Raw genomic sequence first — 13,534 nt, 5'->3', positions numbered from 1 at the left:
TTTGTTTATGTTGTCCCTGATCCAGTGTGACTACAAGTGGAAGAATGTATTGTATTGGACTAGCAACATGAGAGAATTGAAGTGGCACCAATCAAGCAAGACTCAAAAGCCCAGTGAATATTATTGTTGTTCTGGAAAACATCAGGAGGGCACCAGGTTGGGAAAGGCTGGTTTAATGTGCTGAAGTATTTAAAAGTGCAGCTTTCTGCTTGTCTACTCAGAAGTAAGCCCCACTGAGTTCATAAGATTGCAGCCTAATAAACTAAATAACTGGCTTGCAATGTTTCATCATAAGCAATGAGGGAACTTTGTTTCCTGATTGGATCCTGCTTTCACCCTGCTCTGTGATGCAGTAACTGTAATTATAACAGTCCTATCTCCAGCTGATCTTAAAACAACCTAGGTCAGCTCAGACATATTCATTCAAATGGGCTGAAATACTGGAGAGCACTGTGGTCTCCCTTCTAACCAGGGCCTCCCTTCTAACCAGCTACTGAATTGACTGAATCAAGGTCGCAACAGGTTCTGCCCTGAGCAGGTAGGTACAAAATTTATTTTACCACTGGCAATCTTTTGTTGTGGTCAAACTAAGGGACCTGGGTTCAAAACTATAAAAGGATGGAAGACTGGCAAGGCCTCAAAATAGCGTGTGGAGCCCCTAGGCCAAGCAGGTTTATGTTTCAAGTGGGGATAAAGGAATAGGAGCTAAGATGTATTTAACAATGAGAGAAAAAGGGAAGGAGCAAAAGGAACAACTCAGACACAACTTTTATTGTAAATCAGTAAACAAAAATGGAGGAAAATGGAGTCTAATAAATCAGTTATCCACAGGTGAATGATCATACTTTCAGGCCTATCTTTTGTTACACAGTCCTAGGCTTGAATACACGTGTAGGCCTCAGTCTCACTCACTGGTTGTGGTGCTGTGACGTTTGCTTTTCCAGACAGAAAAGTTGTTGAGTTGCTTTTAGGGGGGCGGCCAAAGTAGTTGAGCATTTTTTTAAAAAAGGGAAATTGGCAGTTTGTTTGTTTTTGCAAAATCACAAAGAAATTGAGCATTTTTTTAAAAAAAGGAAAATTGGCAAAATCAACACTGCCAAGATCTGATGCCATACATCCAGGTTTTCCTGGACATTTAATCAGTTTTGCACCCAGACACTGCTTTCGGATCCAGTACTCCAAATATGTCCAGGAAATTCCGGACATATGGCAACCCTATCTTAGTCTCTTTCCTCTCCGAAATCTTCAGCTGAGCCACCCTCTCCAGAATCACAAGAAACTCCTTCTGAAATCTCAGAAAGAAAATGTCCAGGCCTCACCCACTCAGCCTGTGAGGGAAGTTCCTGGTTCAGAGAGTGGGCATGGAGCTTAAAAAGAGAGGAGGAAGGGCATGCTTTGCAAGAGTAGCGGTAAGACAAATCGCTACTAACCCACCTGGCTTTCTGAGATCTTTGACAGAGAGAATACGGGTGACATAAATCAAGATAGACATGCACCCAGTAAAATCCTTGCTAGATTTTGGGCTGATATCATACCTATCCCACACTACCTGTATTTAGAGTCCATGCAAAAGAGAGCCTTCAAATGTCAGAGAAGAACCCGAAGTGATTATCAGAAGAATATTGTTATGAGGTTGGGAGAGGGATGACCCCTCAAATCCCAGGATCCATCAAGTGTTAAAATCTAATCAAGTTTTCCAATTGCAGGAAATAGCCAATTAGTAGGATGGGAGAGCTGAGAAAAATGCCAATATATTTCACTTCTAGCAACCAATGCGCCTCTTTGGTTTGAGATACTACATGGGTAGATGAGTCTAAAAAGGCTCGGACACAAATTGTCACGGCCCTCTAGCAGTTATGGTTGCCATATTTCAAAAAGTGAAAGTTGTTGCCAAAATCTACTCTACTGACATGGGTTGTTATACATCAGGATTTCCCCAGACATTTAAGCAATTTCCACCTGCATGTTGTTACATACGGCTAAATCCTGTCTATGTCCGGCAAATTCCAGTCGTATGGCAACCCTAGGCTATGGTGGCTTATTTACCAATAGTAATAGATTTTGCATTTTGTGTATATTCAGTTCTGACCAAACTAAGCCTCCTAAAGCAAAATATACATCAGTATAACCCCCCCCCCCCGAATAACAGAATTGACCAAGGGTCATCTGGTCTACCCTTGCCAATATGACTATAAAATCTGCATCCCCCTCATTCAATTTAACAGGTGATGGGGGATTAAGGGGCTCTGTGCGAGATGGCAAATTGTTGGCGGCCCCTCCCTCAACAGAAAAGGCCATAGTTGGGAGCAGAGTGGGCAGTGATGTGACCTAGAAAGAAAGCAGCAAGCTGGAGCAACGTTTGAGAGCTACGTTTGATTTCTTCTGTTTGAATCCAAAGCTGCGGTATGGGACTTTCTGGGGTGTTAATGCTGTGAACCCCTCCACTGTAGACTTAGGTTGTAAATATATCTAAATATACCATCTATCATAATGACACCACAGTCTCTGCTGGACCTCATTCCCAAAACAAAATGGGAACTTACTCAAAGTGCCTGGAAGCCCTGGAATCTTATACCACTTGGGGAGTGGTATGCAACAATATTTAGCTGCAGTGGAAGATTCAAAGCAGTCATGCACTGAAATTGGATTAGAAAATCAGAAATTGTTCCTGTGATAAAGGGATTAAGAAAACCTATATTTTGGACTTGTGAGGCCCTGGAACTGATTAAATGCCTGGGACAAGTGGCATTAAAAATTAAGCCGCCAGTTAATTGACAGGCAGACTTTGCATTTGTCCAGGTTGTGGACCAGAGGAAGACACCATACGAAATAAACTGAAACCATACCCCAAACCCCCATCTATATTGCCAGACTAGTGTAAATTCCACACATCAACATGTTTTTAAAAAGCCAGAATACATTCTTGAAATGGAGATCCAATGGTTATCACTGGCAAGCCAAATGGGGATGTGTGCATATGTGTTGATTTGACCAATTCAGGGAACTGAAGTAACACATGAAGGCTAGAGGTAACATTGCATGATTGTGGTTGGTTACTGAAAATGCTGTCACCTGCTCTACTTCTCCCAGAGGGAGGAACAAGAGCCACAATATATGGGGACAGTAAGATCCTCAGAACAGCAGGAGACAGTGGTACTGATACGAGTTGCCACACAGGACACATGTGAGTAATAACTTGGCCCTCTGGTATACAGAGTACATCAAAGAACTCACAAAAGTTTATTTATTTTTAAATTTATAATTATTTTTTTCCTAGGTAAATATAAATAAGAGAAATTGTAATATGCCTTTTGTTAATATATGATAGAATGTGCTGTCCTCAATGTTTGCTGTCTCATTTAAGTTTGTATTATTTTGTATTTATTATACATATAGCAGTGCCCACCTGGATGTTCTGAAATGCTGTAGAAGTTGTGAGCCCAACTCTTGGTATGATATGCAATTAGAAAGCTGTTGGAGTGGAATGGGGTCAAAATCTAAACAAATACGATTTGTGGCTAAATGTGTGTAGAGGTGTGCACATGGTTCAGGTTTTTGATGGCAATTTTAGTCTGAAATTGCATGACTAATGTTGCATGGCAGGCACAAGACAATTTGTTGTCTGATGCGAAAGACAAGATTGATTTCCCTTATGCATTTCTTGTATAGAAAGAAGCTGACTGATTTGGCAGTTGAATCTTAATCCAACACTGGCAGTGAGACAATGTACCTGAGGTGGCTGTCTCACTTTGCCTAAATGGTAGGAATGGCCCTGCTAAAGTGACAGTCAATTCTATTTGGATTAGCATTTATAGCCTTGAGTGGAAATGGTCTGCAGGTGCACGACAAACCAACTTTACTGAAGCAACAGTTGGCATCTTTCCCATGCCAGGATGGGAAACTCTCTGAGAAACCCATGTATGCCACCTTGTGCTCCCTGAATGAAAGGCAAGCTTTAATTGTAATAAATAAAATATGCTATGGCTCAAAGGAAAGTTATGGCTTGAGAGCTTTCAGCATTTAGATAACTCATATTGATAGGTAATCTTGTCACTGATAGGTAATCTTGTCAGTTAAGATAGCTAAACAAATTAGCTCTTTTGTTGTGTCATAATCTGTTCCTCGGGACCTTTTTTGGTTCCTCGCAGGTAAAGGGTCAGTGAATACTTTTTTTTCATTCTCCTGTTGCTTTTAAGGGAAATCTGCTGTTGGTGCATTGTTCCCACACCCTTTAAAACGCTTTTTAAAAATATATTTGTGGCCTTATCCTGGTGTGCTGTCTCAGGTGCGCAGGAACTGGATTTTATTATACTGTATTCGTAAATTGATTTCGCTGTCTACTTAACATATTAATTATTATTACGGCTACTCCTACTAACTGTAAAACAGAACCGCTCTACCCTTAGCGAGTTTACTTTGAAGGGACTCCCGCTCCATTCGACGGGTTTCCCCCTTAGCTTGCATATAGGACTGCATTTCTGGGGTGGATTTTTAATTTTATTATCACTGGAACAAGCCCACTTCAGCTGAAGAGCGGCGAGGGGATTTCGGCTCTGATGAGAATGCTGGTGTGTTGTGTGTGAGCTCGCCATGGAATCTTCTATAGGGAGGACTCTCTCTCCTTTTGCCCCTTCCGGCAGGAGTTCCTCACGGCGGCGGTTCTTCGCCAGCCCCGCGGCTCCCTCTTGACTCCAGGGGAAGCCAATCTGCGTCCCTCTTGGAAAGGCAGGAGCAGGTGGATCGACACAGCCGCTGGGAGACGTTTCTTCTCACAAAGGAGAGGGGAGGGGACGGAGTGCGCCTGCGCGCTCCACGCGGCCTCGCTCCTAGAGACGGCGCGGGGGGGGGAAGGAAACTCCGCATTGAGTGTCAGGCCGGGTGAGGAAGGGAGTTCAAGGGGAGACACTCGGGAGACGCTACCTACAGGCGGGAGCAACCCAGCTAGAGCCGGGGCGGCTGGCTTTCTGCCCTTCCTCCTGCCTCTCTCGCCTTTCCACCCCCCCCCCCACCGCTTTCCCTCCCGGCTTCCCACGGATACGAGCCAGCGAGCTGTGTGAGTAATAGGCTGTTTCTTCATCTCGGAAGGGTGCTCTTGGATGGCGGGGAGGGATGCCTTGCATTATAATCCCTTCGCGCTTCTCTCTCTCTCCCCCCCGCCGCTTGATTCCTCCCCCTTCCCCTGTTCCTTTGCGGGTTCCCTTTAACTTCTTCCAGGTCTGCCTTCCCTGTAAGCTTCCTCGAGGCTTAAAGTTTTGGGACTCGGCGCTGCACGGAGCGAGCCCCCACAGCTGGAAAGGAGACAAAAGCGGGTGGGAGAGGCTGGGGGCGGACACAGAGGCATCTCTTCCACCTGGGCAACACCACTAAGTGACCAGCTTTGTTTCCGTAGGGGAATCTGTGAAGTCGGTGCACAGGGATGGGGTAATAGTGTGGGATGTAGTAGGGAGAACTTGTGGAAATAGGGAGTCATCTAAGGTGACAGTCCTATGCACGTTTAACTGCCGATGAACTCAGCGGGACTTGCTTCCGAGGGTGCGGGTTTAGAATTGGTCCGAGAGTCCCGGAGTTTCAGAGATTAAAATATGTTACAGACAGGCTGGCATGTGCGAACTGGTTTCTAGCTCTTTGGGAAGGCAGTGTGCATGCCGCGTGCATGGAACTTATTGTGCAGGCTGCTGCATGGCAGCGGCAGCTGTCTAGTTAAACGGATTCCCTGCGCCTTCCCCTGCCTTTTAATTTCGATTTTTTTTTTATCCCAGTATGTAGCGGTGCCTTTATATTTTAGCACAAAGCCCAGGCAAACGCTCACAAAGCCAAGCACGGAGCTTTATAAATGTTACTCTTCCAGATGGAGATGCAGATGGGCACTTTTTTCTGGCCAAACACACTGATGCATGTGGCTGTGTGGATCATTCTGTGCCCCAAGACTGCCTGTGTGAGGGTGTTTTGAGCATGCAGATATGTGCATGAAATTGCACTTGCTTGCCATTACTGTGTACCAGCGACATACAAATAATGCTTGTCTTGTATGTTGATATTGGGATGGCACATGTCTGTCAGATATGTACTGAGATTTTCTTTATTTCCTGTGCCTATTTTTTCCCTTGTCTTTCGGAGAGCCTCCTGTGAAACTCCAATCCTTGTTATCAGGAGCCCAAGGAAGCAAAATGGATGAGGTGCAGACAGTCTCTGATGCCTTGCTATTTGTAATTGAATATTTATTCCAGTATATTTATTTTTAGCCATGAAAATAAAGGAGTTAGTATGTTGACATTTGCTATTACATCAGAGTTAATAAAAGGGGCTATAGTGTCTGCATAAGGACACTTATGTGTTATGCATGTGATTCTTTTATAAATATCTCTTTTTACAAAGGGTAGGCTGGTGAGGTGGGGAAAGAAATTGCTGAAATGAACCTGATTTTGCCTTCATATATTTTTGAGGGATAATTTTTTGTTGTGTTGATGCTGTAACCACTTCTCATTTATTAAAATGAATGTCATATCAATAGGCTGTTATTACTTCTGATTGTAGTGGAGGGCAAGAAGATTCCAGCCATCCTGCTTTTATTGTTCAGGGGAGAATGCCTGATAATAGAGATTGCTGTGTCCTTTTCTAGCCCCAGGGAGCAGCAGCTGGGAACTACTGCTGGGTGAAGCAGGACAAAAGCAGCATACTGACCTTCTTTATTTGATCTCTCTCTCTCTCTCTCTCTCTCTCTCTCTCTCTGCCTTACAGATTGGCAGATTTACCACCAGGAGTCTTTAAACTGGAGACAGGGAGAGGACATCCTTCAAATCCATATCCTGGTGGCCGATGATGCAGGCATTCAAGGACTCTTTCCCAGAGCTGCTAGGCTTCTCTAAGAGCTCTGGCACTTCTTTGCTGCTAAACGTGTCCAATTAATCCACGTGGGAATGTGCTTGCAGAGGGGGAGAGGCCCAGTCCGATCCGTTTATAGCTCAGCTGCTGGCAGGGGGGAACAGGTCCTTAAGCAGTACTAAGAAGGATGGAGCCACAAAAGAATCTGCTGGGCACGTGCTCTGATGCACTGATTTGACAGTGTTGGATTGTAGACTCCTTTATTCCAGAGTGGCTGTGGCTGATGTTGAAAGCCACAGTGCATGCTTGCGTGCTCATGGGATGAAAAGACAGCATTGATTTTCAACGAGATTATGCATCTGATTGGAAAGTGGTAACTCTCAGTCCAAACTGGGCTTGTGATCAGCATGCTTTTGTCAGGGATAACAAAGCAGCAGAAGCACCAGCGCCCAAATTCTCTTGGGGGACAGCAGCCAGAAAAGCCAGATGAGAGCTTCAGGTCCAAGAGCTTGCCGGTTCTGAATGGATCTGTTCCACCGATTAACACCTCACAAAGTGCTCTCATTACAGCCAAAAGGAACTTACAGAGCTTCCAGGGGGGTTCTGATCAGAGATGTGGCCTTGACCCTGACACATTAGCACATCGCAGCAATGTTGCTGCTGCTGCTACTGCTTCTTCCAGGACTATGTTCTCTTTTACAGCTTCCAGTTTTTCAAGAATTGGGAGTTTTGCTGAAAGAACAGGCTGCAATAACTCTGCCAGCATTAGTAAAGGGGTTTCACCAGCTTCTACGCTGCTGGCAATCCCAGGTAGAAAATTTCTCAACGTAGTATTGATAGATTCTAGGTTCTTTTTGGTGTGCATGTGCTTCCTGACTTTCATCCAGTCCCTTATGGTCTCTGGCTATCTGAGCAGTGTTATCACCACCATTGAAAGGAGGTACAGTCTGAAAAGTTCTGAGTCTGGGCTGCTGGTCAGCTGTTTTGATATTGGCAGCCTGGTGGTAGTGGTTTTCATCAGTTACTTTGGGGGACGAGGACGAAGGCCTCTGTGGCTTGCTGTCGGTGGATTATTTATTGCACTTGGGGCTGCCATGTTTTCTTTACCTCATTTCATCTCTCCACCATATCAGATCCAGGAATTGAACTCTTCTGTCTCTAATGACGGCTTGTGCATGACTGGCAATAACTCCAAAGACCATGCGGAGTCGCCAGAGTGTTTCAGGGATTCAGGTGGAAAGGACCACTCACTCTATGTAGCTTTATTTATTTGTGCCCAAATTCTCATTGGCATGGGCTCCACACCCATCTACACCTTGGGACCAACCTACTTGGATGACAATGTCAAGAAAGAAAACTCATCACTCTACCTAGGTAAGATGCCTGTGTGTAAAAACAGATGTGCGTTGAAGGGGATTACCTCCCACATTAAAAAAAAGCCCCAGAAGATAGTCAGCAGTGGTATTGGCTCTGCATTTAAATTTACTAGCATTTATGCAGTGTAAATGTTGCATTTAATGTTTCATAAGAACTCAGACTTTGGCAGCTGTTACCAGCTCTTCTGAGAACTTTGCTTCATTGGCTCATGGTTTGTATTTTCATCCACAATGAAGTATCTTTTCAAGTAGTGACTGGGAGAGATTTAATTAGGTACTTGATTTTTCAGTTGAAATCTGAGGTATGTGAACATGCTTCAGTTTCAGTGGATTGGTTGGCTAGCACTTGTCTGTCTCGGAAGACAATGGAAGAGTGTGCCTTTGGGGTTGAAGCCGAACCACTGGAGAGTTAAAGCGCTTGCTGTGACCGTAGAGACCAATACATGAGAACATGCTTGGTTGTACCTGGGGCAGATGAAGGTGTCCGGTTGTGCTGATGCAGATCTACCAATGGCGTTTCTTCTTTACATGTGATTTTTTTAAAATATAGGTCCAGATTCAACAAACGTAGCACACTAGTGGAAGCCAGTGTAAGGCTCCCGTTAGCACACCAGGGCTTTCCCTTTCTGCCTCCCCTAAAGCCATTCTGGAAGGTCAGTAGAACCCCCCAGAACAGCATGCAAGGGAAGATAGGGGGAATTGTTTCATCTGCCAAGCAGAAATGTTTGCGCTGATGGATCAACTAGAAGAGAGTAACCTTGAATTCTTCCCTCAGTGACTAGGTTGTTACGGTGTCTTGAGTTTTGCTTTTTATAATGCCTGATAAATAGTTCAATCCACTTAGGTCGGTGTTTTTCAACCTAAATACACCCATCATTCTCAGCCATCTTAGCTGATGGTCAGGGATGATGGGAGTTTTAGTCTAACAATATCTAGGGACCCAACATCCACAGGAACGATGTTGGGGCCCAGGATACTAAAGATTATTGAAAGCAATGATGATGAAGTCCCATTATACAGTATATACCAATTTCCAGCAGAAACAAGGGTGCCTCAGTGCCATCAGCTCAGAGAGCTGAAAATGGCTGGAGGTTACAGAAACTAGTTATTCTGTGCATCCATGACATTATGCTTACTTACCTCAGCCAGCATTTCACCAAAAATAGACCTTTGGCTGTGTAATGATCTGTAATGATACAAATGTACTTCCTAGGAAAAGTTAATAAGATACTTAAATTTCAAAAACTTTTTTGACTGAAAATCAGATTGTATCAGCAACATTTGAAGGCTGACACAAGGCTGAAATTCATCCTCCAAACTGAAAACTAAATCAGAGATCAAATGTTGAAATTTAGATTTTACGACTTGGGTTTTTTGATATCTTAATGCAGTATTTTTCTTCTTAAAATTAGGGAGTTGATTATTTCTCCTTGTAACTTGGTGTACTTTGAATTCATTTAAGTATGCATGGTGGATTATATCGGTGAAATCATTTATAATTACCTGAAACTACAATTTAGTTGTCCGTTTTTAACAGTACCACTATGGTACTAATGTATGCATGGGCAATATATTTGCACGCTAAACCACTAAATTTTCTTACTCTTTGTTATACTGGGTCCTACAGACTCTACTGTGCTTGTAATAGCTCACTCTACTACAAGTAACTGATTTTAGTACAAGTTGATGCTTCCAGGTTCTTCTGCTTAGTCTGATTAGAGTTCACTTTTCTGTAAGTTATAAAGTCAGTTCAAAAATACTGGCAGCAGTTCAGTCTTTTCCATGTTACAGCTAGGTTCTCTGATTCTTTTGCCTATTTTCCAAAAATATCATTGGTGAAGGTGGTATGACTTCATATTTTTTTAAAAGCTTAAGAAAGCAAATTGTTTTATGTAATTTTAAAGAGAGCAGGAATTCTTGAAGAGATTGGCAATGCATGCATATTACAATTTCTAAAAAAATTGTTTGCACCATATAAATGAAAAAATGCCGTACCCCTATGGGTCTTTTTAAATATCTTAATATTGCCCTTTTGTTGGCAAAGGAACATTCATTATCTGTAAGTTCCTCATATTTTGTTACAGTCAAGTGGCAGTGAATAGAAGGTGGACTGCTTTTTCCTCCTTTTTCTAGACAGCCCTTCCCTAGTTCCTCATTGTTGGTTCCAACATTTTTGTTGGACTACCCTCCCACCATCCTTGTCAATTGGTTGTGCTGGCTGGGGCGGATGTGCTGGAATCCAACAACATTTGAAGGGCCACCGGTACACCATTCCTGGTCTAGTAGAACTAGTAGCCTTTTCCCTAGAATATATTGGTTAAATATTATGACATTGTACTCTTGGGAGCTTCACAGATATGCTTCCCATGAGAAGGAAATTGAATTTTGAAATATGAAAAGCTTATGGTTAACCTCACTTCACTATTTTCAGAGAAAATTACACAAACTCAATACTGTCCTGCAGTATGTAACTCCCATTGTTTCTTACTAGATGTGCATGGGGTGCACAAGATTGCAGCCACTGAGAAAATGACTGGTACTAAATTACAATGCAAAATCAGTGCTTTAATGTGAAAATAATAATTATACAGTGGTACCTCGGGTTACATATGCTTCAGGTTACATACGCTTCAGGTTACAGACTCCGCTAAACCAGAAATAGTACCTCAGGTTAAGAACTTTGCTTCAGGGTGAGAACAGAAATCGTGCTCCAGCAGCACGGCAGCAGCAGGAGGCCCCATTAGTCAAAGTGGTGCTTCAGGTTAAGAACAGTTTCAGGTTAAGAATGGACCTCCAGAACGAATTAAGTACTTAACCCGAGGTACCACTGTATAAATATTATTGCCTCCCAACCATTGTTTAGTCATTTTTGTTTTCCAGCAGTTGTTCCACAGGAGAATAAAATAATAATTAATTTTAAGAGTGTTTACTGTTTTGGGAGATGTTATTATTGAGCATTTAATAGTGCAGTCCTTGACATATCTACTTGGAAGTAATGTGACTTATTAGCTGGTAGGTGAGGCTAGGATTGCAGCCTTAGGCAATGAAATTACTTATCTATAAAGGGAAGTGTCACAGATTTGTTGATTATACTTGTTCTTCTTTAAGAATGTTAACTGAAAGAATCAGTAGACAGAAGCAAAATCCTGATAAGATACAAGTGATTTTGATAGGAAATCCAGGCATTTCCAGTTTTGCTATTCTAGATGGGTTCTTATTTGCTGTATTGGAGAAGCCTTGTTGTCTTAGGTTGGTTCTAGACCCAGATTACTTCTAAAGAAACTCAGTTGTCTTGGGAAGAATTTATTTTGTCAGCCCTGTCCAAAGCACCATATGGTTTCCTTGAAAACAAGAATTTTGTCACTGTAATCCAGGGTGTCCAGATGCAACAGAAGAAAGGGGTCTGCACTTTCAATAAATTCACAGAAGAGAAAAATTCAGCAGGTGTAGCTGGACATGCAAGCTGCACCTACCGAAATCCCCTCTGCTGCATAGCAAAGATGCAGAAGCCCTGTTCTCTTTTGCATCAGGACACCCTTCTGTGACCTGTGCTCATAAAACACTCAGAATTGAGTGCTCTACCAGGGACAGCCATTTGAAGAAGCAGCTGGTGCAGATTGCTGCAACCTGTCTTCTTCCAGATGGCACTAATAGCACATAAAACCAGTACTGCAGCAATAGCACTAATGTTCAAGCCCAGATCAAATATATTGTTTGTAATTGATTATTTTTATGGAAAGGAAGGGTAGAAAAATAAATAAACCGGTCCTAACCTTCCACAGACTTGAGAACTGCAACTGTATCAGCAAGTTCTCTCCCCCCACCCCAATGAATCTACTTCCTTGCTCATTTGGAAGAAGCATTGCTCAAAGCTCTGTGGGTTTTTTCACCACTAGGCAGTTGATTCAGCATGGTAGAATGTGGCCCATGCCAAAGTGTGTGTCCTAAGTACACTTTCCCAATGGATTTTCAAAACAAATAGGTGGTTTGTTTATTGCATCCAGTTTCTTAGAGGTTTTCAGCTTATTTGTTTCCTTTTAGGAATTGCAATGCTGCTCATCAGTAAAAGCATTTTAGAATAGCAATATAAAAACGTTATAAACATTTAATAGAAATAATCAAGACAATAACAGATCAAAAAGCAGCATTAAAACGTTTCCATCAAGTTTAGAAATCCATCCAATTTGAACAGCTTGGAGAAATAAAAAATAATTTACATTAGTGTGAATGCCAGGCAAGCCTGTGTATGTGTGTGTGTGTGTGTGTGTGTGTGAGAGAGAGAGAGAGAGAGAGAGAGAGAGAGAGAGAGAGACAGAATTTCCTAAGCAGAATACAGTACCACAACAGAGAAGCCCTTCTCTAGTTATCTCCTGCCTCATTACCTCGAAGAGGGCTTTGAAAGATCTCTCTGCATGGGCAGGTTGGTGTGGGAGAAGATAACCATTCACGTCCTAAGCTGGGTAGGACTTTATGTACCAGCAGTCTGAATTATGCTTAGAAATTGATTTGGTAAGCACTCGTGGGATGTATTGCTAATGACCAGTCCTGGTTTGTGGCTGCATTTTGAGCTACCTGAAATTTGTGACCAGTTTTTAAAGGCAGCCTGCATTGAAGTAGCCTAGGCCAAAATTTACCAGAGCATGGACAGCCATGATCAAATTACCTCTAAGAGGGCTTGCAGCTGATGTATCTGCCTCAGCTAGTGAAAGGGTGTTCTGTGTGCCACTGAAACTATGTGGGCTTCCAGCAACCAGGCTGGATCAATGAGAATCCCCAGACTGTGAGCCTCATTCTTCAGCAGAAATGCAGTGCCCTTCAGAACAGGTTGAATATCACCTCCCTGGACAGAGAAATCACCTATTATAAAGTACCTCCATTTTGTCAGTACTGATCTTTATTCGCTTGGCCTATATCCAGTCCATTACTGATTCCAAGCATTGATTCAGCACTTTAATTGCCTCACCTGAATCGGATGTAACAGAATGGTAGAAAGGAATGGTAGAACTGAATTTAATATGTGTATTGATGATACAAAACTGGAAAACAGTGGGTGTTCTCATTCAGTGGTTTCATGTAGCTATTAAATATCCTAAGAGACAAGATGGAATCCTATTGGAGTCTCTCAGTACCACCTTCTGGAATTGGCTTTTTGGATATGAGTGGGATCGCCATGCTTCTAGCTCCAAGTCCAGAGAGCCCGGCAAAAAAACACACACAAAAAACTCCAAACCACCCACCTGGATGATCAATGCAGTTTCTGTGCAGAAACTGAGCCTAAAACCAGATTGAAACGCATCCTCTGGTTCACATATTAAGTCAACATTTGGCTTGGCGTG

The 13,534-nt window shown here is 42.8% G+C and overlaps 1 protein-coding gene across 4 annotated transcripts in view; it reads left to right on the top strand.

Annotated features, from left to right (window-relative positions):
* Window positions 1-369: 369 nt before the first annotated feature.
* The window catches only part of SLCO5A1 (solute carrier organic anion transporter family member 5A1), a 63,141-nt gene continuing 49,976 nt past the window's right edge, over window positions 370-13,534 (top strand). Inside the window, exons 1-3 of one of the 4 annotated variants that reach the window (XM_083623252.1) lie at window positions 377-538; window positions 3,397-3,450; window positions 6,739-8,196. In XM_083623252.1, coding sequence (XP_083479378.1) covers window positions 7,230-8,196 — 967 coding nt within the window. In that variant the 5' untranslated portion in view covers window positions 377-538; window positions 3,397-3,450; window positions 6,739-7,229. Of the gene's footprint in view, window positions 539-3,396; window positions 3,451-4,517; window positions 5,054-6,738; window positions 8,197-13,534 lie in introns of those variants that run through there. The other 3 variants (XM_083623250.1, XM_083623253.1, XM_083623251.1) reach the window with 3 other exon arrangements.

Source organism: Podarcis filfolensis (assembly GCF_964270895.1).
Source record: "Podarcis filfolensis genome assembly, chromosome: 7".
NCBI classification, from domain to species: domain Eukaryota; kingdom Metazoa; phylum Chordata; class Lepidosauria; order Squamata; family Lacertidae; genus Podarcis; species Podarcis filfolensis.
This window is presented reverse-complemented; position numbering and strand designations above follow the sequence as displayed.